This window comes from Syngnathus acus, chromosome 14, assembly GCF_901709675.1.
Source record: "Syngnathus acus chromosome 14, fSynAcu1.2, whole genome shotgun sequence".
Classification (NCBI taxonomy): domain Eukaryota; kingdom Metazoa; phylum Chordata; class Actinopteri; order Syngnathiformes; family Syngnathidae; genus Syngnathus; species Syngnathus acus.
Genome location: NC_051099.1, coordinates 5,380,843 through 5,408,246, shown reverse-complemented (window position 1 = coordinate 5,408,246; position 27,404 = coordinate 5,380,843). Strand labels below are relative to the sequence as shown.

At 43.9% G+C, this 27,404-nt stretch overlaps 1 protein-coding gene across 17 annotated transcripts; it reads right to left on the bottom strand.

Moving 5' to 3' along the window:
- Positions 1–1,892: 1,892 nt before the first annotated feature.
- LOC119133504 (peripheral-type benzodiazepine receptor-associated protein 1-like) lies at positions 1,893–26,721 on the bottom strand. 17 transcript variants are annotated; one of them, XM_037269417.1, is made up of 35 exons: positions 26,542–26,721; positions 25,125–25,886; positions 21,103–21,210; positions 20,878–21,006; positions 20,547–20,723; positions 19,972–20,157; positions 16,896–17,069; positions 16,586–16,669; positions 16,422–16,511; positions 16,227–16,349; positions 16,027–16,131; positions 15,812–15,862; positions 15,467–15,499; positions 14,444–14,624; positions 13,842–13,937; positions 13,339–13,547; positions 12,662–12,768; positions 12,475–12,584; positions 11,552–12,409; positions 11,270–11,296; positions 11,034–11,185; positions 10,517–10,960; positions 10,066–10,449; positions 9,828–9,971; positions 8,920–9,654; positions 8,249–8,336; positions 7,057–7,202; positions 6,767–6,935; positions 5,825–5,893; positions 5,336–5,383; positions 4,728–4,843; positions 4,588–4,659; positions 4,384–4,503; positions 4,153–4,187; positions 3,792–3,921 (listed from the first exon to the last, which is right to left on the bottom strand). In XM_037269417.1, the coding sequence occupies exons 2-34, from the start codon at positions 25,806–25,808 to the stop codon at positions 4,155–4,157; spliced, it is 6,252 nt and encodes a 2,083-aa protein (XP_037125312.1). In that variant the 5' UTR covers positions 25,809–25,886; positions 26,542–26,721; the 3' UTR covers positions 3,792–3,921; positions 4,153–4,154. The 17 variants fall into 17 exon arrangements, with proteins under 17 accessions (XP_037125300.1, XP_037125301.1, XP_037125302.1 ...); XM_037269405.1 differs by lacking the exon at positions 4,153–4,187 and having other exon boundaries at positions 1,893–3,921; positions 26,542–26,720; XM_037269406.1 differs by lacking the exon at positions 4,153–4,187 and having other exon boundaries at positions 1,893–3,921; positions 10,066–10,446; positions 26,542–26,720.
- Positions 26,722–27,404: the final 683 nt, after the last annotated feature.

Sequence of the window (27,404 nt, the reverse complement as noted above, 5' to 3'; positions counted from 1 at the left end):
ACTTCCTTTTACAACGAATGCCAACTTCAGGGGACACGTGTGAATTGAATACGAAATGTCCGCTCGAGTAAGCACAAGGGACGGAGGGGAGGGGAGCTTGCTGCCTGTCCAGATAAGGTCTATCACTAGAAGCAGTCAGGGCTCCTCAGCAAAGGCCTGGGCTTCATGCAACTCTTCAGGATCACTTCCTTACTGGTGCACTCGTGCGAGATGTACTCACACCTAGTTGTGTTAAATAGTAACAACAAAAAGTGAATTGAGATTGGTGGGAAAGGGGATCCGCACTTGTTTTGTGTTGCCAGCATTTCCCCTAAGGTGTTGGGACATGCTCGTCATGACACCTACCAGAACCGGAAATGTACCCAAAGCAAATTGCGCTCTCGTTTTACTCACTTGGTATGAAAGTAGATGTCAAGATGAGTGAAGGGGGGGGGGGGGGGACAGCCTTAAATCCTGAAGCAAAGGTAAAATGACCAAATATAAATTTAATTTGTAATTCGAGTGAGAAATGAAGAGACCAGCCAAAAATCGACAGCCCTATTTGTTAACAAAAAACTGCACAGAAAAAAATATTTTCCCCTTTTTGTCCTGACTTTTATTGTATTGACTTTTACGCTAGCAGATAGACTAACCTTTTGAATATGTAACCAAAAATACTTGACTAGCTAATAATAACAAATAAAAAGTACGTCATACTTATATGCGTATTTTCAGATGAGACCATTTTTTCAGTATGTGGGGTTCGCAACCTAATTTCTCAAGTACCACTCGAGTACCTTGAACACGATAATGCCAATGCACGTTAAGTACACTGGCAATGTGTAAAATTGAATAAATCTGCCTTTTCAAAGATAAAAAATGTAATAAGATAAAAGAAAGAGATAAAAAACAATCTCTTGATTGACTAAATTCTGTGGTGCAGCTTTTAACAAACTTCTAATGTGACCTCATTCAGTATTGTGCAAGTGTACGTAATAATTGTGACTTTTGGGTGAATAGTCTTACTTTGGATTTGGGATGATGCTTTTTTTTTTTGGTTCTTTTTCAAACCATCTGTAGGAGGCACAGTGTTAAGACGGAAGAGAAGGAGAGCGGCTGTGACTGTTAGACCTCTTCCTGTGGTTTCATCACGTGGTCCAAGGGGCTTCAAAAGGAGACGACGACTTCTTCTTCGTTCACTTCTCCGGCCGGCTGCGCGGGCGACGGCACCTGCGACGATGGCGGAAGACTCGCTTTAAACACAAAGAGGAAAAAGTCCAGGTAAAGTGTGAAAGGCAGACTTTTGGTTTTTTTAGAATCATGATAGAAATTTTGAAATTCGGAATCGGCGACACAAGTGCCGCTGCGATTCAAAATGTTTTTTCTTTGCTCTGAAACGGTTACGCGTTATTTTTAATGATTCCTCTGTATGTTTACATCAATGTGATTCCGACTTTAATGATAAGTTTGCTTTTTTTTTGACGCAACTTGTGAATGATAAAAAAAAAGCTTACTCACGCCAGCCAAAATGGCTTCTTCAAGATAGCGCTTCCTGTGGCAGGACTTTTAGACATGGAGACACAAGAAAGGGACATTTTTCGCACTTATGGAGGAAAAAGAAAAAAAAAAGATTTTCATTAGCAAGCAAACTAACCAAATTGACTTTTCAAGAGCAGAAACGGCTCGACGGGGGAATGTTAACTGCATGTGTGGTGATCGAAGTGTCGGTGGTGGGATGGGGAGGGGGGGGAGGGGGGGTTGCAGTGTGTTCCTGTGCAGGTGCAGAAGAGAAGACCACAGATGCTGGAAGACCACCAACAGATATACAGTGCAGTCATCCATAAAGTAGAAAGCACTACTAAACTCCTCGCCACAGTGTAGTGTTTCCTACTTTATGGATGAGTGTACTGTTGGCTTCGGGGACAGTGCGGCCTCTCTCCGGAAGTCAAAAAAAAAAAAAAAAAGAGGAAGCGGCTTAGTATGTCTCGCGAGGCTCCACGTTACCCAGAGTGTGGTTTGTGCTAGTTCACATGGGTGCCGTGTGGCTCGGAGCAAAGCCTGCAAACTCTTTCCTCCATTTCTAGAAAAGAAAAAAACATTGTATGTACCTAAAGTGAAATGTCTTAAGTTTGAAATAAAGAAGTGATGACCTACTTTGCTTCCATTCTTGCACAAAACAGAGAAATTCACATGCTCAATGCACTTTTTGTTTAATGTGAAAATAGACACTTTCTTTTGTATCAAAAGACCCACCTTTCAATTCTTTTGCATACTAAGCCTTTACCGCATGGACGCCGCATGGACATGCAAAAAATATTTACAGATGAGCTTGCGAATCGGTAATAAAAACATTTTTATGCCATATAAAAAGGTTTTTACAATATAAATACAGGAAAACGGATCCAAACACTGTTCCTTATATATACAACGATCTTTTCACTGCATTTGGACAATCTCCACCTCAAATTGTCAGACAGAAAATATAAATATGAAATGAATAAATAAGGCATAATATGGGCATAATATTGGTATTCATGCAATCAATAAATATGCTGTAAACAACAACATATGAAGACTAAACAATATCATCTTGTAAGGCTAAATACTGTTTACTACATTTGCAGTCTACTTACTAAACAGCAGGTAGAGTTACGTAATACTTGTGCATTCAAGGCCGTAAATACAATCGAACAACACAAAGAGTTTTTGTACACTCCGACAACTTCTGGCCTCTAAAAAAAAAAAAAAAAAAGGGGGTGGAGATGGTTAATTGCGGTCTCAGCCTTACCTACGTGCTGGCTCGTTTTCAAATTTCCCACCCCCATTGACTCCGCTCTCTCTGACTAACAATGACTAATTACTTAAGTAGTTAGCTTGTAACAGTTCCAGGTTAAAAATGGCTGCAAGCTCGAAGAAGTTCTTTGCAGCGTTTTCAAACAGGAAAAGCACCTCAAGATTTTGGCATTTTCCACATGGAGATGTCACTCTTTCTGCACACTATCCACAACCGTGAAAAAAATATCAGGAGGGCATCGAAATAAACGTTATTATTGCAGTTGTTCAATTCAAAAGCTCTTTTTACAAAGCTAGCTTGGATGCATCGATTAGGCCGGTGGCGACAAATTCGAGAGCTCCGGTGCTAATATCGGAAAAAGGCATTTGCTTTGGATAGCGCGCACGCACGCTTACACACACAGCGCAAACACACACATCCCCGTCTTTAGTGCCACTCAACGACTGCATGCACACTCCAGCGAGTCTACGATACAGAACATAATCATTATGACAAACATCGGAAACACATTAGGGATAAAATGAATGTGTGAATAATCATCCAACAGATGAGGAAGACTGCTGCTGCTTCTACAAGTTAGCTTTCGTTTAGTCAAAGCTCCATGAGGCCTTCTGTCGTGGAGCGACGCCACACCTTTCAGTTTCTATTGCGACAACTACAGAAGGAGCTGCTGCTGGTGCTTTGATAATTAGCTATTGCTGGAGTAGCGAGATTGCACATTTCATTCCAAGCTTGTCTAGCAGTTTTCTAAGGCAAATGTACTTATTGGTTAAATTGAATAAATGACTGAAGGTTACCAGCTGTGATTGCCACTGACTGAATCGGGAAGAGAAAGAAAGTGCTTCAAAAAATAAAAAATGGTATCAAGTATCAGGTCCTGCCTTTCATTCTTTCTTGCTGGATCCAAACCTTTTGAACAGTTTCTTGCCTTTGGAGAAGAAGCCTTTCTTCTTTTTGCCTGCTGCAGAGCAATCGGCCAGCGCTGGGTGAGGGGCTGGAGGAGAGGCGGGGTCCGGTTCTAATGTGCTGCTTACGGCCAGTGGTTCTGAGTCTTCTGTTGGCTGGGGGCATGGAGGTTCTTCTTGAGGGATGAAAGTATCGTGGTTTGTTGAGGGCCTGGGATCTTGTTGATCTATAGAGGAGCTTCCCTTCAGGGGGGGGGCGGACAAAAAAAAACATTGAAGAAAAGGGTTTGGTGATAAAGTTCTGTTGCACTAATTGAAGTACGAGAGCACAGTCATTACAGTACACAAGGAGGGAGCACGTAACTAAAAACATTTGGATTGAATCCAGGGAGCAATGTGGATCTACAGTGGAAGAACATGAACAAACAGGGAGTGAATGGAGAAGACACTGGCTTCCATTCAGACAACACTTACAATCAAGTCTCAAAGTGCACTGTTCGTTTCTGCTTCTGCAAAAAGGTCATGCAGGAAATGGCGGAGCGGTGGGCGGAAAAGAAAAAAAAAGCAACCAAGTTTGAGAAATAGAAACAGAATAGTGTAAGACAGCAATTGACAGTTTGAAAAAAAAAAGACAAAAGGTGAGGAGGAAATGAGTTAAAAAAAAAAAAAGCAAAGTCAGGCCACAAACTGCAAGTACTTAGCTACCTGTGATTCTTTCTTGTGTTCTGGTGCAGGCTGAGCGGAGGCATGCTCGGCTGCAGCATCTTCTGCTAAAGCTTGCAGGAAATTGGACGGCACCAAGCCACGTTGTCCATTCAAGTCACCCTAATACAAACAGAAAAGTACAAAAAATGCACTTTTGTTTCCAGAATCAGAAGCCACCCTCATTTTTTTTAATACAATATTTACATAGAAGAAGCCATCTTCATCCATATCCCCAATCACATGGATGATGTCTCCAGCGCTGAAGGTCAACTCGGCCTAATTCAAATTGTGAAAGTCAGACAAACGCACGCAAGCAATAACAAATACTTCTCAGCGTGTCTGACCTCGATATCGGTGTTGGGTGAGCTCTCCCGCGGATCGTAATCAAAGATGGCCACCATCCGGCGAGATCCTGGGGCGGAGTTTGCTGCTGGTGCAGCAGCTGCCTGGCTCCTTGCATCTACACATGCAGGAAAATATATCATAAGACAGGTTCGTCCATGTTTAAGGTGACAACCAGAATGCAGAGCGAAGCACCACTGCAAGTGAACGTGAAGAAAAAGATGAGTTAAAAAAATGATGCGCCCTGAGGAAAGAAGAGTGAGGATGCTTGCAATCGCTAACGTCAAGATGTTAATGAAGAATTAATGAAAGACATGTTGTCATAATTCATTGCATTGGGTGAGTGGAAAAAAATGGATAGTCAACAAAATGGCCAACGCAGACAACCACTTACACTCCTATTATGTTTTAGGAAATTGGGAGTACACTCAGGGAAGAAAAAAAAATCAAATTCTTGTACTGGTGGATGAAGAGTTACACGTTGACACAACCAACAATGACATGAAAATACAAGATGAACACCGCACATGCAAGTTGTTGACAGAACTTCCGTCCGTCCACAGATGTCATCATGCAGAGGAGTTTAAGGGTCAAAGGGCAAATGACAAACCTTGACTGGAGGAGTCTACACTCTCCTCCCAGAGTGTTGCAGACTCCACTGGAAGAGACGAGACGGGGGATAAAATGGAAACATTTGTTTGTAGAAACATACTGGATATGACACCTCGTAGGCTAAAAAAGTGATCTTGAATTTACAGTCGGCACTAACTCACAGATAATGATCAGAAGGGATTAGGAGCCTGGTAAATGTGCCGACTACAAGAAGTAAGAAACAATCCTTTATGTTTTTGAGATTTTAGAATTTTCAATCATATTTGGTCAAAGCGCTAATTGGTTAGCCAACAAAATATACAACTTTAGAGTTTGCACAGTACTAGAACGGTACAAAACGGCTTTAATGGCAGAATATGAAAGTGACGGAGCTATTCTAAATCCCCTCTGGTCACTGTGTGAAATGTAATTGATGAGGCGAAAGAGACAAAAAGAGACGCAAAGCAGAGAAGAGCCAAAAAAGGAGGGCAGCGGGAATGGGACACACCTTTCTTGGATCGTCTCGGTTTGGCCGGTGGAACAGGGCGACGTGGGAGCTGTGCATGTGTGCGAGTGCCTTCATGGGATTTTAGAATAGAAAACCAAAATAGGTGACACCAAAATAAAAAAATCAGAGCAAAAAGGACAGGGGGTGCAAACAAAGAGCCAACGAAAAGCCAGTAACAAAGCAGCAAGCAGCAGACATCGTGAAAGTCGCGTGTGCCAGTGGAAGTGAAAAAGGTTTTGGAGCGTTAACGATGACTCGCTGCTCGGCACTGGCTACAAAGCAGGAAACGCAAGCAAAGTGTCAGCTTGAATTTGCAAGGCAACAAAAACAGCCATTGCATCTGATGGTTATGATTTCCATAACAGCAACACAGTAGAATTGAAAAACAATAAGTATCCTTATAGCACACATTTATATTGGAGATTTAAAAAAAAGAAAAGAAAAGTGGGCCTCATGCAGGAACGATAGATGACGTTTGATTGTTCAAGTAAGTGTCATTATGATTAGCCTTTAGCTGCGATCATGACTTTCTTTACACTGTACGTTATGCTCATATCCTCACTGAAATCACAAGAGTTGAAAATCTCTCCATTGAAAATGGAAAAACTGAGTATGGCGCTAGCTGTCACATGTTGATTATATCAGCACCCACTTTTTCACACTTGTGCACTTTCAATGTGATTTGATCTTTGGCCAAGCTGTCTGCTACTGAAAACGTATTTTCCCCCCTCTGCCGTGTTCAAAATGGATCTGAAAATCTGCTGCATAAGGCCCACTAACTTTGCAAAGCGGGTTTAACTTTGTGCATTAGTAGGTAGCCATTTTCCCGTTGCATTAAATCATGAACAAGGGTGAGACTATGCACATGAAATCTTTTAGTACGGATGCCCAAGAGCAAATAAATTTCAGGTCATCAATCCATATTTGAAAGAAATTCCATACCTATCTTCTCTACGGGCGCTGGGGTTGATAAGAAGCCCTGCTGCAGAAGCTGCTGCCGGGTTTCTTCATCCTCCACCTGGATCTCGGACACCATGTTGCAAGGCACGTAGCCCGAACGACCAGCGGACTCTCCTCGGTAGAACCCGTCTGAATCTTTATCACCGTAAACCTGAGTAGAAAAACAGCTCTTAATTCAGGAACTGCTGGCATCACTAATACGTTCACTGGATTCAAATAGTAGAAATGCTTATAGGGTGAAATCTTTCTTCTGTTGATGATATTGTGCATACTGTGATAATCTGTCCTTCTCGAAAAGGCAGCTCTTCCTCAGCGGCGTCCGGGTTAGGTGACATGGTGGCAGGCTCATAAGGGAAGAGGGCCACAAAGATGCGCAATTGGCTGGGATCTCCTTTTTTCTTGGCTGAGTCAAAAGAACCTGCAAGAAGTGCGTGAAGAATAAATCATTCAAAAAAATAAATCATTTATTCAAGTTCTTGACATATTGTACAAATGCTTGCAAGGCCGGTTGCTGGAGCTTGCTCCTCGTTTAGCTCCGTCCGGCGTGTCCTTAAAAGAGGTAATCAAGCTAAAGCACTGATCCTAAGCTGTGTGAGCTGTTTGACAAACACACACTCGTTCATGATCTGCAACAGCCAAGCCAGCAAGAAAGGGAAACTGTGCTGCTTGACACAATCTCATCTAGATCAAACAACTTGCAACACGTACGTGCCATTTATTGCATGCTACTTTTTTTTTTTTTTCCCCCCGCGAAACAAGGACTTTCATAATTCGTATGCTCCGTTGCATTCGTGATTGAATATAAAAAAAGGAAAACATTTAGGGGCCGCCTCTGCATTGCAGTGGTGAGGCATACGTAATGCTGCCGTGACCCGGCAACTTGTGACCGTGTCGATCCAAAAGTGAGAGAAATTTGAAGGGCTGTAGTGAGACTTAAGCTGCTCCGAAGAGAAGCTGCTCTCTATCTCATTATGGAGGCCATCTGTGGCTGGCGAGAAGCATGGACAGAGAACTTGCGGTTTCACATCCTTACTGATGAAGACAGAAAGTCTGACAGGCCCCACGGTAAAATTGGCATCGACTTGAATGCGTGTTGAATATTCGGATCTAGCAAAAAAGTGAGTCTCGTTGAATAAAAAAATAAATAAAAATAAATAAAAGGAGAAAGCAAGAGGAACATTGCTGGTTTGGTCAGCTAATCAATGTGACTATTTTAAGATTGTCACTTCCCCCTGTCATGACAAGCCACTTTAGGTTACGGTAAGCTTGTTCTCAGCTTAGTGGGCTGCTCCCACTTCTCCATCACTGCTGGCACTCCTCCCTAGCCACACATGCTGCTAATCTGACTAGCGGCGTGCGGGAGGGAGGGAGGGAAGGAAGCACAGGTGGGCTGGCATCACTTCAACATTCCCGCTGCAGGAAAAAAAAAAAAAAAAAAAAAAAAAAAAAGAGAAAGTCTCTGACCTTTCGGCTGCTGGCTTTGCAAAGCCACTGATTTGGAGTCCGGCCCCCATGATGGACCCGCCTCCAATCTTGTTAGTTGACTGGGCTCCTGCGCAACCAAACAGAAAATGGAAATAAGGAAAACATCTCAAACACAAGGGAAGGATGGACAGCAGCAATTTACAGGGGAAGCACAACAAAGGGGGAGGAAAAAGCAAATTCTCATTCTCGCTTCATTGGAATAATCTTTTCTCCAATAAGGCAACGTTATTAACAGCTTTTCCGGTGTTAAATTTCACACCCTGATTGTGGCTTCCAGCTTACACACTGATACTATTTTTATTTTTTTGCTCATGAGTTCATTGAAGAGGAATTTTACGCAACACTCCGCAGTACATTTTTTGTTGCACACCACCAAGAACCAGATCACACACATGGAGATGCAAAGCCTCTTGTTACAAAGTCAATGAAGATGAGCTAGAATATCAGGTCGATGTAAAAAAAAAAGAAAAATCCGTATCGTATTAGTGCCTTTAGCAAACGACAGTGACCTACATAAAAGCAACTTTGACGGATCAAGTAAAAGCAAATAGGGATTGATGATTGGAGCTATAGTACAGGGAAGGGCCAACTGCTAAAAAGGGGTAAAAATGGGGCTGGGGCAAAGCTGAAAGGGGAAGTCAACTTTTTACCAAGGTCTTTCTTCCTTGGCGGTAGGAAGGTCCTCTGTGCTCCACTGGAGCGCTTTCGATCCACCACTCTGAGCTCATCTGTTCTAGCACCACTTCCCCTGTGGCATCTGCTTCCTCATTGTCATCCGTCCCATAGTCCACGTCAATCTCCATCCGACGCCCAATTGGTGATTTGACGGTGCGTACTGTTTTGCTTACTGGGTAGGTTCTTGGCGGCGGGGTAGGGTCATGGCCCGAGTTAGACGCTGCCGCCGTTGCAGCCTTCTGACTCCGGAGCATGGCCTCCCTCCTAAGGCGGTCCCCTAACCCTCGAAGTAGTACTCTGTCTTTGTTGGGGGCAGGACAGCGGACGGGACCTCGCCTGGTGGCCGGACCTTCACATCCACGCACTTCTTTTTCTTCGGCATAACCGACAGCGTCGGCTGCATCCGAATAGTGAACTCTGTGCTGCGTCTTGGGTTTGACTTGCTTCGTTAAAGGCTCTTTAGTGAGGGATCCGGGATCCACGTTGAAGTGGTGCTGCTGTGGATGGTGGTGATACTGACGAAGGAAGCCTCTGGGTTGAAGGTGGCCGGGCCTCTGTTGAATCTGTATGTGATGACGTGAAGGGCCGTCTTCTTCCTCTGTCACCTCGGGAATATTAAACAGCTGCTTGTCGTGGTACGGCTGAAGGGGCAACTTAAGGATCCTCTCAAGAACATCTTCATCACTGTCTGAAGGCTCCGATTTGGTTACCTACGATCGTATCCGTTACCCAGCGAGAAAGATGGTGAAATAAAGCAGGCAAAAAGAGTCATGCAAAATCAAAAGAGATGAAACAGGAATGACAATCAGAAAATGCTATTTTAAATATATACGTAACTCGGGCAAAGAAAATGACTGGTATGAGTTGACGCGTGGATACGTACTCTGCCAGCTGTAATTGTGTATCCCCTGTTGGGCGCTTCCGCCAGGTGGTCGGAGTAAACTTCTTCTTCCTCTTCTAGGATGTCAGACAGGTCTGAGCGGCTATTGTCAGCCAGGTAGTCATTGGGTGGCTCTGTGCCAAAGCTCTGCAATGACACAAACATTCCCGTCAAGGCTTCTTGGAAACAGTTGATTGGATTCAAAGCACTTGGAAATGATAATCAACGGGCGAGAGCTAACCTGTTGTCCCTTTGTGTACGCTGGGTCCTTGTCTTGTCTCAAAAACTCCTCAATTGACACTAAGCGTTTGTTCTCTTGTTCCTCCTCAACCTCAGAGTCCAGCGGTGAAGTACTCGGGGGTCGAAGGATTAAAGTGTCCGAAGGGTTAAGGAGGTCTGTGATTGGGGCTTCGGGCGGTGTGGGGACGCGCTCCGGCGCTTCCAGTTTGGCACAGGGATCTTCGATGAAATCTGTAATGGATGGGAAGGGACGTATCGTTCCGGGGCTATCGGCATCTCTGCGTTGATCCGACGTGGTCGCCGCCGGCGGTGGCGCCTCTGGTGTTTGTGCGACCGCCATTACAGGAGGCGCTTGGGGAGCCGACCAAGCAGGGCACGTCATCTGCTGAAAGAACAGAACAGTCAATCGAACGGATTTAACTGGAAGACGAGGTGAGAATCTGGTTGATTACCACTGGGGTGACGAGCGACGTAACGGGCGACGTGGCCTCGGGTGCGGACGTGGGGTCGGCCCAGGCCTTTACAAATGAGGCTGGTGAGTGTGGGACTTGGGGAGAGTTGGCAGCGGCCTCCGCTGTGAGGCTAGAAATGTCTCTGTTCGGAGGTGACGGGCAGACTGGGGAGGCATTGGCAGCGGACTTTCCCAAAGACAATAACGGGGGCAGGTTTGTGGTTCCGACGGGCTCGCAGGCGTGGGGCGGCGCCACCGGGGCGCTCGCGAGCGAACCGGCCATAATGGCGGCCATTTTGGACGGCACGTTGACTGGGAAAGAGTCACAAGATTCCCCGTGTGCTGACATGGTGCGAACAGTGAGCTCCTGAGCTGCCTGTAGGGACTGGATCTGGGAGGGTCCCAGCAGAGCGCTGCCGGCTGTTGGAGAAGACACCTCCAGCACCTTTGTTTGGAAAACAAAATAAGGACTGATTTCCAGTTGACGGATATTTCATAAACGGGGGGGGGGGTCATACCTTCTTCTTATCTGCATATATGGTGTATCCAGTGACACGGACTCCGTTGGAGGTCCCGGCACAATCAATGGTGACGGGCAGCCAGCTGATGAGAGCGATACCTGGTGAAGGACCGTGCTCCAACTGTACATCTAATGGAGCGTCAGGGGGGCCTGCAGAAAATCACAGCCAGTCTTAGTGGTGGAATGGCAATCACAACTACAATCCTCCAAGAGACATTCAAAAACAATATGTACCTGCGTTCCCAGACTGCGGGCATGAAACTTAAGCAAAGTTGAGGCCGTCATTTAATGAACTTAATCAAAAGACATTACACTAGTCACTAATCTAAATTCCTAAAAAAAAAAATCACTACTTTGCTAAAACATCTACAAATGGGAAACTGTCAAAGCCAAATGTTCTTCAGCTTGACTGGTCCAACTCTGTAGTTTTGTAGGGTAGTCCATTTCACTTGAACGGAAAAACTATTCAAAACTCACAGGTAAATGTAATCAGATGAGCAACTATCAGATCCTGACCTGCCATTAGCGTGCTGAAGTTGATGGTGGCACTTGTGCGTTGACGTCGCTCCACGGGTAACTCCCAAGGCGTGCGGTGCGGCCGCGCCTCCACTTTGACGCTGTACCGCAGGCTGGGTAAGAGGTTATTGAGGCACAGCGAATAGCAGCCAGCCTTGACCAGCTCGCACTCCTCCTCATTCAAGAACACAATGTGCACGTAGTTGCTGTTGCTGGGAAGCCACGACAGGTTGGCGGACGTAGCCGTGAGCCGGTCCACGCGCAGCTGCGTCGGGGCCACGCAAACGTCCCTGCCGATGAGCATGCTGCAGCGCAGCTGGTCCGAAAGTCCCTTTTCCGTCAGGCTTTGCACGGACACGCGGTAAGCCTTGAGGTTGATGTCCAGTCTCTCCAGCACCGCCTTGGTCTGGGCGCCGAAGGGCACGTTGAGCCGGAGCTCCTGGTCCACGTAGACGTTGTAACTCCACACGTTGCCCCACCCGGCCGGCACCGACGGAGGGTCCCAGCTGATGATGATGCTCTTGGCGAGCTGCTTGATGAGGGTGAGCTTACGTGGGTAAGGCACAGTGTCCGCTCCCACCTCCTCCAAATCCAAGTCCAGGCCATTGGTGAGGGGGGCTGAGACAGCCAAGGCCGAATTGGAAGAGGCGGAGGCGGGGCCGCAGACGGAAGAGAGCTCGCTTCTATCGGAGGCGCGGACACTTGCGTGGAGGTGATGCTGGTGGCTGGCACTGTGCAAACTGCTGTTGTGGCTTAGCTCAATAGTCTCTGGCGGATCCGTACCCATGACGTCGTCATCTGACACGGGTTCCACGAAATTGGAGGGGACCAGCCCTCTCCTTCCGTCTACCAACTCGCCTGGGGGAGGGAAAAAACCCAATAACAAATATGAAATTGTATACAAAAATATAGTGTCAACCTACCTTCATAGAAGCCGTCATCATCCATGCCTCCGTACACATAGATGTATTCTCCTGCAGTGAGTGGTAGCTCCATTTCGGGGTTGTCATTGGGCCCATCGTAAGGATTATAGCTGTTTGACGTGCATTCGCCAGCACGTTAGCTCAAGATAAGATCCTCGTTCTTTGTGTCGATCAAAAATGTACAAACCTGTATCGTGCAATAAAAACCTGCAGCTTTGATGCGCCTCTGCTGGCAGCGTAAGGTGCAGGGGCCAGGTCCACATCCAGCTCCTCCACCTCACTGGCTGTGTCGACCTGAGAACATCACAAACGTGGCGTGAAACTCAACCGCTAAAGCCAGCCTAGCTCATTCCTAAAAATAGCACGTCATTAACGCTCAAAGTAAAGCAAGATATCAAAATGTGCTTTATCCTTAACACTAAAAAAAGTGACAAGCTGTTTGAGTATGTCAAATCCATTCATCTCATGAGTATATTTATAGCGTCCCTGTAAAGCATTTTACAACTACGACCATTTGACCCACATAATCCAGTGGCGGCTGGATTATTTGACCAAACACGATCTTTATTGAATTGAAGGGGAGGCCTGCAGACTGAATGATAAGACCTCTGACCAAACCTGTCGGTCACATAACACACAGACGGTAACACAAGAGCCTGTACCTAATTTAATGAATGGAAAAGCTTATATAGCTAATGTCCCCGCATGAGATTTAATGTGATTATATAACCCTAATATTGGATTTTTTGGAGTTTCATATCCTAATCTGCAAGTTTTTTAGTGTTTTGCTCCTTTTTGAAGCAAATGTTCCCATCTGATAGAGATGCGAAAGATGGCGGAAGTAAATCATCCATCTTCTCATACCTCGTGTGTTGGGCTCGATTTGTGCGGACTAAGGTGGCCCTCAGACTTCGGGGTGAGGTTTGCAGTCTCAGACTTGCTGGAGGAGTTGGCCGACTTGCTGACACTGATGGTGGGAAGCTCTCGATGCTTGGTGAGCGGCGAGCGTTCCGCTCTGGACAGCCCGGCGGCGTGCGGGGTGCTCCCCATGCTGCGAAGTGCCGCAGCCACATCTGAAAAGAGGCAAGAGAGCGCTAATACACAATCCAGGATCGCTCTCACTCTGGCTAGGTCAGAGGTCAACATGCAGAAAGCTCAAGGTTGAACCTGACTGATTAAACAGCGCAGAGAAATCCTGCCTCCATCTGTCTGTAGTCAGAGGTCACACTACCTTGTGGTAGCATGTGTCACTCCAGCATCACTAAGGGGCTTAACTCTTTCCACAGACACTTTTCACCTCAGTCTCATGCAAGTTGCGTTACTGACGAGAACATGCCATGCTTTTTGTGAAAAGGCCTAAGGCGTACCGTTACCCTCGGGGCAGGAGGGAGTGTCACCTCCCTCGAGACTCCAGAAGGCTATTTCGCTCAGAGACTCCATATCCCATGAGCCATCTGTGCAGTCTAAAAGACACGAACAAGATGTCGGATGTATGGGCGAGATGTTAGATTTGCCCACAACTTGTTAAATGCCAGCCAAATAGGCCAGAAGCACTTTCACATGCAGAAAAGGAGACCTATGTATTCCTAGTATTTATACTAGCAGAGATGTAAACAGCTAAAATATAGGATTCCTTATTTTATTTTGTTTGTTTTTATTTTTTCACTCCCTCACATGACAGCGGCAGTTTTCTGCTTGGCTGACTGGAACAGCAGATGACTCACAAGTGAAGAGGAGGAAGCCAAGGGCATGTGCACGGGCTTGTTTGTGACCACAAGCAGAAAAAATATAAATCATGCTGCAAACTAATCAAGTTAGTATTTTCAAGTACAGTATTTGGATGGCATGAACACGCCTGTTTAATAAGTGTAAATAAAAGTCGCTCATGTTTCTAAAAATAAAGTCACTATTTCAATTACGTACAGTCATTTAAAGAAAAAAAAACCTTGGGTGGCTTTTTGTGTTTTACCTCGATCTGTAGAAAGGCCCACTCCATTTGTCAGAACAGAGAGGCCGGGGTGGTTGAGAAGGGCGGCGCCGGCCAGGTCCGACTTTGAGGCCTGCAGTCGAAACTTCTCCAACTCTCGGGACAACAAGCCAAACTGTTCACTCTGGCTGCGACACTTCTCCTCCAGATCTCGCACCTTTGACTGCACAAAAGCACATTGTTCACCATATTGCATTTGATGCATTTTTCTTTTAATTGAATCTCATGAAACAAATCAAATCTGCTTAAAATATTCATGTTTAATTCGATTTTCCCTGTACTTGCAACGTGGGTGAAATTTTGATTACAAATGAGCAATGGCAAGCAGAAAAGGTCCCATACACATTTTTCAACCCTATTACTATTTATTTGCCACTCACTCACACACACATGCATGAAGGTTGTGCTTGCGGTGCCGGTTTCCTGCTTGCATTTACATAAAACAGTCTCAACACTTCCTGTCTGCAACACCTACACAAACATGATTTCTTACTGAGATGCAGCAAGGTGAAGATGCAATGTATTAACAATTTACAGAGCTGTCAATCAACAACAATCACATTCATTTCCAAATAAAAGGGAACTGTCACAATTCACACGGAGAAGCCAAAAATATTGGGTCGGAATGAAAGGAGGCAAATAAAGGTTATAGAGGGGCGGGACGGGATTTTGTGTAAGGGAAGATTAATATGCGGTTCGTGGGATTAAGCAGGTTAAAGGTCAACAGTACCTGCATGCAGTCCAGTGTACTCTGGTTAGCACAGATGTAAGAAAAGGGGAAAAAAAAAAAAAGAAATTCAAATCCATGCTTCTGAAACAACAACAATAGCTTAAAGAGCCAGAGTCGAAAATCTCGTCAGGATGCAGATTGTCTATTAGCATTCATTGGGTTTTATAACGGCCAATTCCAGGAGCGAGACTTTCTATTGTGACGCTTTTGAGTTAAGGAGACAGAATGTTGAACAAAGAAGCCAAGCAACAGGAAGAGGGACAGCTATACTCTACCAGCTCCCTCCGCAACACCAGCTCAACCAACTCCTAAAATCAAATACACAATTCATTTCAAAACAAAGTCTGATAGGGCGAAATAACACGTCGGCAAAATAAGATGGCCGATGACAACCATCGTGTTATTGGCGAAGCAGCAGATAGCTGTTGCTATGGTTACTTTGTGGTTGTTTTGGATGGTGCAGAGTGCAGGATGTAAATTTCATTTCAATACATTTTTTTTCTCTGCCTGGTGAAATAAAACCCTCAATAGTCCATTCGTGCTTTAATGAAATACACGTCGGAAACAGCAATTGGGTTAAAGGTCAACGCGGCTGCCAGAGATGTGGACTACAAGCTCACCTCCAACATCTGGACCACTCCTTCATGCTCCCTCTTGGCAAATAACTGAGCCTGAAAAAAAAAAAAGAGCAAATAAAGAGAATAAAATCACAGCGCTTTATGAATAGAAAGACACCATCAAAAGTGCTTCAAGGCAACCACGAGTGCCCAAAGGTTGCCTCCTGGTGGGCAAAAGCTCTTTTACAGAAATGTTAATTGTGTGCTGCGGTTCTTACTCGCTGTAAGCGTTTGATTTCATCCTGCTTGAACTTAAGGATAGCCAGAGCCTGCTCATGTTCCAATTCCAACTGCTGCCTTCGCTCAGCGACCTCTCGCATATGCTGCTCAGAGAGACAAAATATACTAGTGGTGAGCAGTGAAAAAGCAATTCAAATTTAATCATTAAAAAAAAAAAAATTCAAGGCCCGCTGAACACCTTTAGGACCTGCTCTAGGTTCTCCAGTTTGGCACAGAGTCTCTGGTTCTCCTCGAGAACTGAATTGTGTTGAGCGCTCACTTTGGAGAGTTCTTCCTTCAAATCGTCATTGTCAACTCGAGTCTGTAAAACAGAATTCCATCATTTGTTGCTTAACCTGGATTGCATCATACCACAGACTTGACGGACACCAACCTGGTCGAGCAGCTGCGCCTTCCTCCTGAGGAGATGTGCCTCCTCCTCTAGCTTCTCATTTTTGCCCTGCTCATCCTCAAGCTGGCTCTCCTAGCCACAGAAAGACCAGGCAGGGTTTAAATCAGAAAGTCGGGGGGAAAAAAAAAAAAAAAAAGATGACTTACCAAATCCAGGCATTTCTTCTGCCGCTTCTTTGCTTCATGCTCAAGATTTTCACATTCTTTTCTCTTCTTTGTCAGCTCGCTCTCCTGAAAATGGCAACAAACTCAAAACACAACTCAAATAACATGGATCATATATGAGAATTCATTTACAATTTGCTTTTAGAATTCTCACATGATAGCTTAGCATGATTTAATTATTCGAAATGCAGCTTAGATGTAGTGCCAGCATTGCAGAAATCAGCTTATTTTAAGGCCACGGGACTTCAATCATTTATTTGACAAACACGTCTATGATATCCGAGTTACTGACTAGATAGTGAAGATGCTTCTGGGAATTTTTCTCCTCCTGGGGGGGAGTCGGGCTGAGGCCCGGGTGCGGGGGCGTCACTGGCAGCCCCGACTCCTCCTCCTCCTCTCCGGGAGTCTTCTCACACCTAGATGGAGATTCATCTAACGGCACACGCGGCGGGGTCTCTCCTACAACCTGACACGAGAAGCATCCATTGGTCACATTCATCAATTTCCTCAATAGGGTTTTGATAGTATTAGAAAAATCCATCGTACGTATTTGAATGATGAATTGAAAGCAAGGAAGTAAGTGTCCAAGTGTAGTTCCACGACACATGACACCCCACAATTTGTGAGTGACAGATTATCAGCTTTGCCTCCTTAGCCGCTGTCTGGCTGGAATCAATGAATAATCCACAGGGATTCCCTCAAGCATGAAACATGACTGCGTTTACATTGGAATTAGGAGGGATAGCATTTAATGACAGCAATTGCTGACAGGTCTTTCCATAAAACTGTACAACTATCTTCTCAGGGTGTCAGGAGATGAGAATCACTGATTTGAGTTTAAAGCTACTAATGGTCAAGCGCTGAAGAAGGGATGCCAAGGCCATGACCTAATACAGGATCAGCCTTTTGACATGGGTGGTTCTCAGGATATATGGTCCTGACCCACTTCAAGAATCAATATTTTCTTTCCTTTACAATCAATCACCAGATTTTATGAGAAAAAAGCGGAAAGGGTTACAAAATAAATCCGCTCTCCAAGACACAGGTAAGTCGGGTCAGAATAGAAGCACCTTAAGTATGAAGCATACCATTTTTAACCAATATGATCAATTATCTCCCCCCCCCATATCTTGGGTGACTGATTATCAGATTTAATAGTAGATTGAATCATTTGGAAAACTTGATGTCTATGTATGAGATGCTTATTTCAATAATATCTAAATAGGATGGATTTTGTTGTAACCCCGTGGTGAGCCCCATTAAGAATGCAGAAATTTACAACGCCACATCATATGAGCCAAAAGATCAAATTGTTTAAAAGAGCAGACTGTCAAAATACCATCAGCATCCATGTCATCTCTAATAATGACACCGTTTGTCAAAAAGGCTACGCAGGCAGAAGGTTACGTAATACCTAACAGATTAAATACAACCCCAGGCAAAAGAATTGCAGAATCACCACTTTCCAATGCCTTTCTTTCGGTTGTTTGATTTGGTAGGAAAAAGCAGATCACACATCTCTACTACTTTGCTGCTCCTTCTCCTCCGGCTTTTGGAACACTTTGCAGAAGAATGGATTGAACAGTACTCGTCTCTTGCTTTTACGAGATCAATTCTGCAGGTTGCAACAAAATTCATGAATGAAAATCCTTTGAGACTGCTGATTCTAGTATTCATTGTCTTCTGGCCAGTCCTTGCACACGGGAAGAATTTAACCTGATGTGCGAAGAATCACACAATGTGTAAAATGGCTTCATCCATTCAAGTGGATCCATTTGTAAGGGCCTGAAATGTTTGGAGGCTTGTCACGTTCTTGCCCTTACGTCATGATGATGCTACACGTTAACATTACTAAGGGCTTTGGTCCGTCCACACAACCAAAGGATCATAAGCAAATCTCTGGACGCACAGCAGTGGCTGTGCTGTCTCCACTTCACTCCAGTCCGCCCTGGGGAGGAGGTCCATGCAAAGGAAAGGATCAAGAACAACCTGGGCCCTGGTGCATCCACCATTCAGCAGTCCCCGAGTGCCATAAGCACATTGGTGTAATCCCTGCAGACTACTGAAACGGGTAACTGGATCACTTCTTTTAAAAGCACCTTAATGGATTGGCCTGCCCGTTGATTTTCTTTTTAATACAGAGCATATACATGCCCGATCACTGACGTCTCAAAGATTGATATCAAACTGGATTGTTGACTGCCCTTGTGCATTTGAAGTGTCATTTACATGCACAAAAATGTTGTCAATCCTGAATCGAGCAGCTCTGCAGGAATTCATGTGACCAACATGAGAGACAGCCTTTAATAACACTCATTAAGCAATAGCAACACGGATATGTGTCATGGCAATTTGAACTTTTGCATGACTTAAATGTCACCTCCGAGTAGCAAAAAGGAGGTAAGCCGAGAAGAATTGGCATGGAAATAGAAAGCGATGTGATGACCTACCCCGTTTGCGTGATGGGAGGCAACATCAAGCCTGTCGCTGGGCCTGCTAGTTATCCACAGCAGGGCTCTTTGGTGCGGCCGGAGTCTTACCTAGCACCCAAAACCCCTCTCACCGCTGCCACAGCAACAGAGAGCGGATTACTGGACTGTACCATTCTGTTGTTAGAGGGGATTAGAGTTCACACAACATGGCCCCGTTCTGGGTGTTCGTGTGTCACTGCCAGTGCGTGTGTGCATGCGGCCCACAAAAGGAGAGATTACCACAATCGGCATTCTCATTTGAGCTTCCCGAGGAGGGACTGGACATCACACACACGTGCGCTGTCAAAAGAATATCATATGTAGGACCTAATGCTATGCTAAACCTCAACATAGAAAAGAATATGATTCTATTCAGTCACAGAAGTTTTTCCCACCCCCCACAAGTCGCAAAAAAATAGTTAAGTAGTGTCATTGACTAACTTTGCTGTAGTAAATCACGCCAAGCCCACATTATGTAACGGATTCCTACAGTCAGTGGACAACATATCGTCAATTCTACGGGTTTGAGGAATAGAATAGACTGAAATGTAGTGAGGATCAAGAGCGTGTGTGTGAGTTTTGCATCTTTGATCAAGTCCAAGTTGGAGAAAGGGAATCATCTCATTATGGCTTGTGGCAGATTAGTATCGGCTCAAACGACAAGCCATTATATAACGCGGCAAAACAGCATGCATGCCAGCGTAAACATTCAGGCCTGAATGTTATATGCTTTCATTTGGAGGTTGGAAATATGCACATCAGGAGGACGGACATAATATTTTTTGAATGATGTCATATCCCACAGAATCAAATCAATGGCAGTAGCTTGGGAACACAGTTTTGCAGAGTTGCTCAGTGTATGGACTCTAAGGAGTGATTTTTTTATTTTTATTTTACCTTCCCTTCCTCATCCACCATCTGAGCAGGTGTCTCACACTTCTCTGGGCCACCAGGATCGGGATTTTGGTTTTGGTGCTGGGTGGTTGAGGTGACGGCCAGTTGCCTTTGAAGCCGGAGAACTTCTCTCTGAGACTCCCTGAGCAGTTTCTCAAATTCCACTCTGACTGATGGGACGGGAGAACCCTGCACAGACACATGCATGGCTAAAATAAACAAATAAATATACATAATATATATAATAATAATAATACGTTTTGATATCAAACCCAGATGATTTCAGTCCACAGCAAAAGTAAAGGAATAGGTATAATGTTCCAATACTTTTGGAAGAAACTGTTTTTTTCCCCTAATGGGAGTTTTGGTAGCAGTACAATTGATGTCCAGCAGAGGGCAGACTTGAGTCTACATAAAGCAGAAGCTGTGCTGGCTGGTGAGTTAGAACAGGGTACAACTTTGCAAGATGCAAAAAAATAAATAAATAAATAGCAGACAATATTACAAAAATGATTAATTATAACAATCAGAGTTGAAAGAATGGTTGGTAATAAATTGAAAATAAAAATAGACAGTACGTTAGCAGTGCCAAGTTGTGCTTCCAGTTCCCTGAAGTTCTGCTGCAGCGCGGCAATCTCCTTCTCCTTGCACAAGAGTGCGTCGGCGTGCTGGGCCAGGTCACGTGCTCGCTGTCGTGCAAATGCCCTCTTGTAATGTTCCACTGATCCGGGCCTTATCAGCGCTGGAGCGCTCACCTACGAGGATCAAGTATTAAGGTATTGTGATTGTCTTCTAAGTTCCAGAACATCGACAGGAGGTCGCAAGCTTGATTCGGAGTCCATTTTGATATTTGGTTGAGAGTGAGGACAAAGAGGCTGTTCATGACTGTGTTAAATTTGTGCAGCGTACCATTTTGAGGTTAGCCTCCTGCAATTTGCGCGCCCTCTCCTCCAGTCTTTTGGCAAGCACTGCCAGTTCCGTGTTCTTCCTCCTCAAGCGTCGGACCTTCTCCTCCGTTTCTGGAGCACTGCTCTTCCGCTAAACACATGGGCGTAACAAATGGCATCACACAACGCCTACATCCAAAAATAAGTGTTAATACAATGTGCTGTGTCATCTTCAGTCATGGCTTACCAACAGGCAATTTTCCTCCCTCAGTATGCTGCATGTCTTCTTAAGTTCGTCCAACGCTCGCAATAGTTCAAAGTTCTGACGTACCAGAAAGCGGTAGTCTGCACCATTCTGGAACAAATATTGTGAAATAAATATGAGCACGCAATAATCACAAGCTTTTTTTTTTTTTTTTTAGGTGTGAATGCTTTTTATATGGTATGGGAAGCTTTTCCCTGCATCCATCCATGACACTTGCTAAGTAAGGGGAGTTGACGCATCATCACTGGACAGGCTTTTCATTAGATGGACTCAATAGGCTGATCACACTCTGTCAGCATAACAGAAAGAAGAGCTCTGCACCCACGCTGCAACGGCGGAGAGCGCTGAATCACCGAGCAATGAGATCAGGTAGAATGTAGGAAAGGGATTAAAAAAAAAAAAACGTGGGGTGGTTTTAGAGGGTGTGATATTTTGCCATGGTTTGGAAGAATAGAGTCACTTATCACAATAATGGGGTTAACATTTTACAGAGAATGTCAGTAGTTGTGACTGTGACAGAAAAGCAATGCCCATAAAAAGTTAATTTCCAAGGTTCATTCGAATGTGTGTGGAGTGACTCAGCAAAGAATACAATTTGGACATTTTTCAGTGCCCTGACTTTGCTGTGCTAGCGTTGGCAGCTTAATGATTTTACTGATGAGGCCTGAGAGGGACATTTACTTCTGGGGAGAAAAAAAATCTCGAGTCAGCTTTGCATCAGCTCTCGTGCAGGGGCTCAATCCTGCATTTCGTAGCCGTGCCTGGGGTGCTGACGAATGATGTGGGGGGGGTCTGCTTTAAGCAGCAAGAGAACAAAGAGCCAACATAACAGATTGCTTTTATCCCCCCAAGAGGTAAGCAACCTCCAGCCATATCCCCTGCGAGCACCTTCTAAATAATAAATAAAGAAATAAAATATGTTATCTGGTTTTAGTGTCTTTATGGATATCTCTACTGGAGGCAGGGGAACTCATTTTACAAAAAAAAGGTTATTGGCAGAAAGTCATTACAAACCATTAGCACATCTGCAGGGTACCTTAATTAAAAACATTAAAAATTCCCCTGAGGCATCCTGGGATTATTATTATTAAGGCGTTAGCTTGTTAGACATAATAAATAAGTAAAAAAAATAAAATAAAATAAATAAATGAATAAATAAATAGGCGTCAGATTACTCCTTTTAGAGAGGTGTTTTTTAAAAAAAAAAAAAAAAAAAAAAAAAAAAAAAGGAAGAATCCCACACCACCCAGTAGCACAGATGAAAAATGGTGGCCTGCTCCAGCAATTACATTGCCAGACAAACAGAAATAGAAAGCTGCACTGTGCTACATACAACTCCTACAGTAAATATAAAATGCTCTTTTTTTAAGCAGTGGTTTCAAAAAAGTAGAACAATCTAAAAAGGGATGAGCGGTAGTAGTACATACAGCGCTTGTAAATAACTACACCCTGTGACGTTGACACCATGACTGCATTTGCAATGGACAATGAAAGCAGTGCATGACCTCTGTTCCGTTGAGGCCATGGATAGGCTTTGTAAGCAGACAGCTAGACAGTGGGGTGACTTGGGGGCTGCTGGTTGAGACATTTAAATACGCCAGAGAATAGCCGCACCTTCATCTATCAATTATTCATAATGTCATAACATGTAAATATGCACAAACCATGTGGGCTTAAAACCATTTGGGAAATAAATAAAACTGCTTCTGAAAACACAGGCAGAAAATGTGTTCACTAAATATTTGAAACAACACGTGCTTTTAGATTTATGTTAGACAGTTCGAGCAAAAAAAGAAAAAAAAGGGTCAAGTGTGATAATGAGCTTCTATACAAAACTAGAATGATCCACTTTCTGCTCTCTCACAGGTACAAAGTAGGTCAAATTGAGATGTGCAGTGCTGGCATTTATTTGTCTCTACCTTTGACCTATCCAGTAAAAGCTGGATTGTGGGAACAAGCTAGTTTATGTAAATAAACTCTTGAAACAAGGGTTTCAACATGAGCTTGGTAGCCAACTCAAAGAATATTGTTGCACTCAATCGTTACACAAGGTTGTTAATGATGTCACGACACGATTGTCCTGTAGGAACACTGCCACCACTTGTATCCAGATCATATGAGGCTGGAGAAAATATCCATCTTGAAATGACTCTGGCGCCATGTGACACTCTTCTCTATCAATTGCAGGCCAATTTGGTTTCTTTGAAATGCTCTTCTTCTAGCAAATGTAGGCCAGGACTCACTTGTAATGCTCCATTCCCAGAGTTTGGGACAACAGTTACATTTGATAAAAATCCGAAGTCTGGAACAAACATTTTGATAAACTGCTAAATCAAAAGCTCACATTTTTTGCTGTCCACTAAAATTGGAGAAAAAGAGAACACCAAAAGTACATACCTTGTGATCTCCTTCTGCTTCAAAACCATTTAGGTTTTCATAGAGCGAGTGGTGCCTCTTTCCTAATAACGACTTTGAAGGGACACAAACGGAGGCGGGCACGCTCTTGTCTCCTTGACCCGAATCTCTCTGCTCTTCCGATTTCCTCAACTCTTGTTGCGTTTGTTCCAGAGTTTGGCTCTCCTGGCGGCACTGCATATTTACCAACGTCTGCTCGGGCGGCTCTGGCCGAGCCCACAGATCATACATCGCTCTCCGTCAAAACGAACAGATGATGCTTACAATTCCCGTATCACGTCATTTAAAGACAAAAGGTGTCGTCCTTCTCCGAGTAATGACGTCTTCAGAAATGAGGGCAGTGCAAGCAAAAAACAAACATTATTTGGCATCCGTTTCCAATGGCAAGTTGATTACGGACTCCAAAATATTCTTGGAGTAACGCTGTGCTAAAATTCTCTACCCATACCTTAGCATCTTTGGCCTAATAGCCTCCCAAAAAACAAGACCGGCAATCTTGCATGTCATCTTTAAACGTTGCATATAGGTCCAGAATAAAACACCTAACAAGAAGATACGAGCGGACCCTAACTAACAGGTCCCTAGTGCGGAAGGCTGAGCTGTCCGTGGTAGTTGAGCTCTTCCGTTAAGAATCCGAGCGCATCGGGGCTGCCTCCTGCTGCCAGACCACACAACTCGTGTTGTTTCCAGCGCCATAAAGGTGAAGAAAAAGGACGATTGGAAAAATGAGCGTATGAAACGGGGGGGGGTTGTCATTGAGAGGAGGGGGTGGTGAGGGAGGGAGGGAAGACTTCCTCCTCACCCTATCACAAAAAGGCAAGTATTCAGCCAGTGCCCAATCATAAGAGCCACTATAGCGCGTTTCCATGGAGATGACGCTGGAATGATGTTGGCTCCCTATTGATTGTTCAAGAGGCAACACGGACTGCAACGCAGGGGAGGGAGGCTGCATGCGACACGCACTTCAGCAAGTGGAACTAATTCTAATGTGTAGCTGCCGTTTCACACGAGCTAAATTAATTAGTGGCCTGCCAAGGGGCTGAATCTTTGTGATTAGAAAGAAGTTTTTTTTAAAACCACTCTGGTGAAAATTAAAATGATTATGATGACATTGTTTCTCACAATATGAATGAGCAATATGTGTTTGTCTATTGCAATATATTAAAATAATTATGAAAATATGTACAAATGTCATCAATGTCAATGTTATAATTAATATATATATATATATTTCGTTTTTTCCTTGTGTGTGTAGCAATTTTAAGACCCTTTTAGAGACCTTTGGGCAAGATTCTGGCACATAAAAATAGACACTTTGCAACATTGCTCCTCCCAGTTATGTTGTTATGACTGGCCAGACGTGACCGAGAGCAAAAGTCCAGTTTGGGAAAACTCTGACCACATGACCACAGGACCTCAAAGTCAAAGCACAGCTCTAAAATTGTACGAGCGCCCTCGTTAGGCAATTCAAGCCACTTCTTTGGAATGTTAAATCATTTGATTATTTTATTTTAAGTCAGACTACTATTCAGACTTACACCATCAATCAAATAGCTCATGGTGCAATGTGAAAATATGAAGTCACTTACCTCCATGTTTCTGTCCATGCATTTGGAGGGAGGGGACTCATTTGCACCAGTTGACTGTGTGTAGTCGGGGGCCTGGTCGTTGCAATGTGCACAAGGAGTGTTTGGAGGGTGCTGAATTTTTAGAGCACTGCTCCAACAGGTGTCCACTGCTCCACTGGTGGTGTCATCTAAACACAAGTCACTGCTTGCTTCCCGCTGTACCGGGTGGTCCAGTTTGCTGTTCTTCTTGGATAAACAAGGGTCAATTTTGGAGGTCCTAGATTGATTTACATGGAAGCTCCCACCATCTTGGGTTAATTGTCTTGCAATGTGTCTTTTGTGTATAAAATCTTGGTGGGTTTCCAGCAGGTGGCAGAGGATGATGGCTTTTTCCAGCTCCAATTCCTGCCTATGCAATTTATAGACTCCCTGCTCACTATTTATCTTCCCAGACAGCATCAGCAGCAGCTGCTCCAGATTCAATCGCGTTTTGCGTGCGGAGCTCTTGGCCTCAATCTTACTTTTTCGCCATGCACGTCTGGAAGTCACCTCCTGTAGGTGCCTTATCTCTTCATCCTCCACTTCCAAGACAGCATGTGCAGTTTCTAGCTGCGGTCCATAGTTTGTCTGGCCGTGGTAAGGTTTCTTGGATGATAATAGCAGAGGGTTATCGCCGCCTTTTCTCATTATGTCACGGCACAGCATTCATAGGCATATCTTTAAAGAGGTGGGTGATGGACACTTTATGTGAGACATGCAGCATGCAGTTGTCACAGCACGACACTGGAATGATGAGAGAGAAGTATGTAGAGTACAGAAAAATGGTATGACAATAATTGCTATTGATAAAAGAATTTATGATGGGTAAGAAGACAATACGACAATTTGGTGAGCTGTAGCAACTATTCTTCCTTTACAAATATCTGATGTTCCAGTTACCACAAATGAAATGATTGAAAATATTACCAACAGAGATTAATTTAAAAGGAATTTCTCAGGATGATTTTTTTTCTGCAGCTGAAAGCCATGCCCGACTAGTTTACTAGCCGATGAAGACAAAAATGAGTTTATTTAACTAACACAAGCGTCGAACTAATGTTAATCCATAAAAGCAACAGGTGATGATGCAATATAATAAGATATTTAAAAAAAAAAAAAAAAAAATGTAATGAACAACAGTGCGACTGTAAACGTCAGAATGGTTTGCAACATCCAGACAGACGGAGACGCTTCGTATTACATCGCCATTTGTCGTCTGCTATTTAATTACCTTACACGAGTAGCAAAACTATATCAAGATATACTATTGGATTTTACAAATGAAATAAAGAGAACGATAACGCTCTTGGGACTATGGAAGTAGGAATTCCGAGCTAACTTTAATGCGTTGATTAGCCAATTGTCAGAATTATCTGACTGCAAGTTCAAGCAAACTCACCTCATAGCGGATACGTTACTTGGCTTTGGAGAAATTCGTCGACATTCAAACTATGTGCACAAGTGACACAGTTCGCTCCAAAAGATCCTTGGAACCATGCATTTGTTTATCCGTAAGGAACATGTCAACCGACTGGACCGTCCAGGGGCAGTGCTGCCTTCAGGTACCCTCCGTCGTTTAGGAGAGCCCCCAGCCTTCTCGGAAGTTTATATTACAGATTATCCTGAATGCAACATAAATTCAGGCGACGTGTGGAAAATGAGGACCACTAGTGTTGATAAGGTGTCAGTGCAGGTTATTCTTCACTCACAAAATACAAAAAATATTTATTACTGTAGCTATAATTTAAAAAATAAACCAGCAATGCTTTTTAGTGTTTCGAGTTCGACATAAACATAATATCCTAGCTGTTACATAACAGTAACATCACCATATTATAAAAAAAAGGTGTGTGTCCAGGGATCTGAGGCGTCAGGTATCAAATTTCTTGCAGAACAGATAAAGTAATCTGTGTCACACATAAGTTATTTCACTGCGTCTTTTTACTATGACCCAGCTATGCAATGACAAAAAGTGTCAGGAAGTTGCGCAACTACTATACATGTCAAGTTTCAACTCAAGATCCTCTTAACCTGGTAACAAAAATGCTGAATGCGTTGGGAGGAGGACAAGTCATGACATAAAGCTTTGACTGATTCTCTAATATTTAGTGAAATTCCCTTCATAAAATATATAACCACAAAAACAACGGGATCCATGGAAGAATCCTATTTCTAAATTAAATTGCTCTTAATTAAAGAACTGTGGGGCAGTTTGGGAAATGAAGTTTGAAGTAGAAATTATTCCTAAATGAATCTGAAAAC

What these genes read in the sequence shown, in the direction of transcription:
- LOC119133504 (XM_037269405.1), bottom strand. Translation starts at nt 25,808, where the DNA reads ATGCTGTGCCGTGACATAATGAGAAAAGGCGGCGATAACCCTCTGCTA. An exon ending in GCAAAGCCAGCAGCCGAAAG is followed by an intron (nt 7,203 to 8,248) that starts GTCAGAGACTTT and finishes CACTTCTTGCAG; the next exon opens with GTTCTTTTGACTCAGCCAAG. An exon ending in AACACAAGAAAGAATCACAG is followed by an intron (nt 3,922 to 4,383) that starts GTAGCTAAGTAC and finishes CCCCCCCTGAAG; the next exon opens with GGAAGCTCCTCTATAGATCA.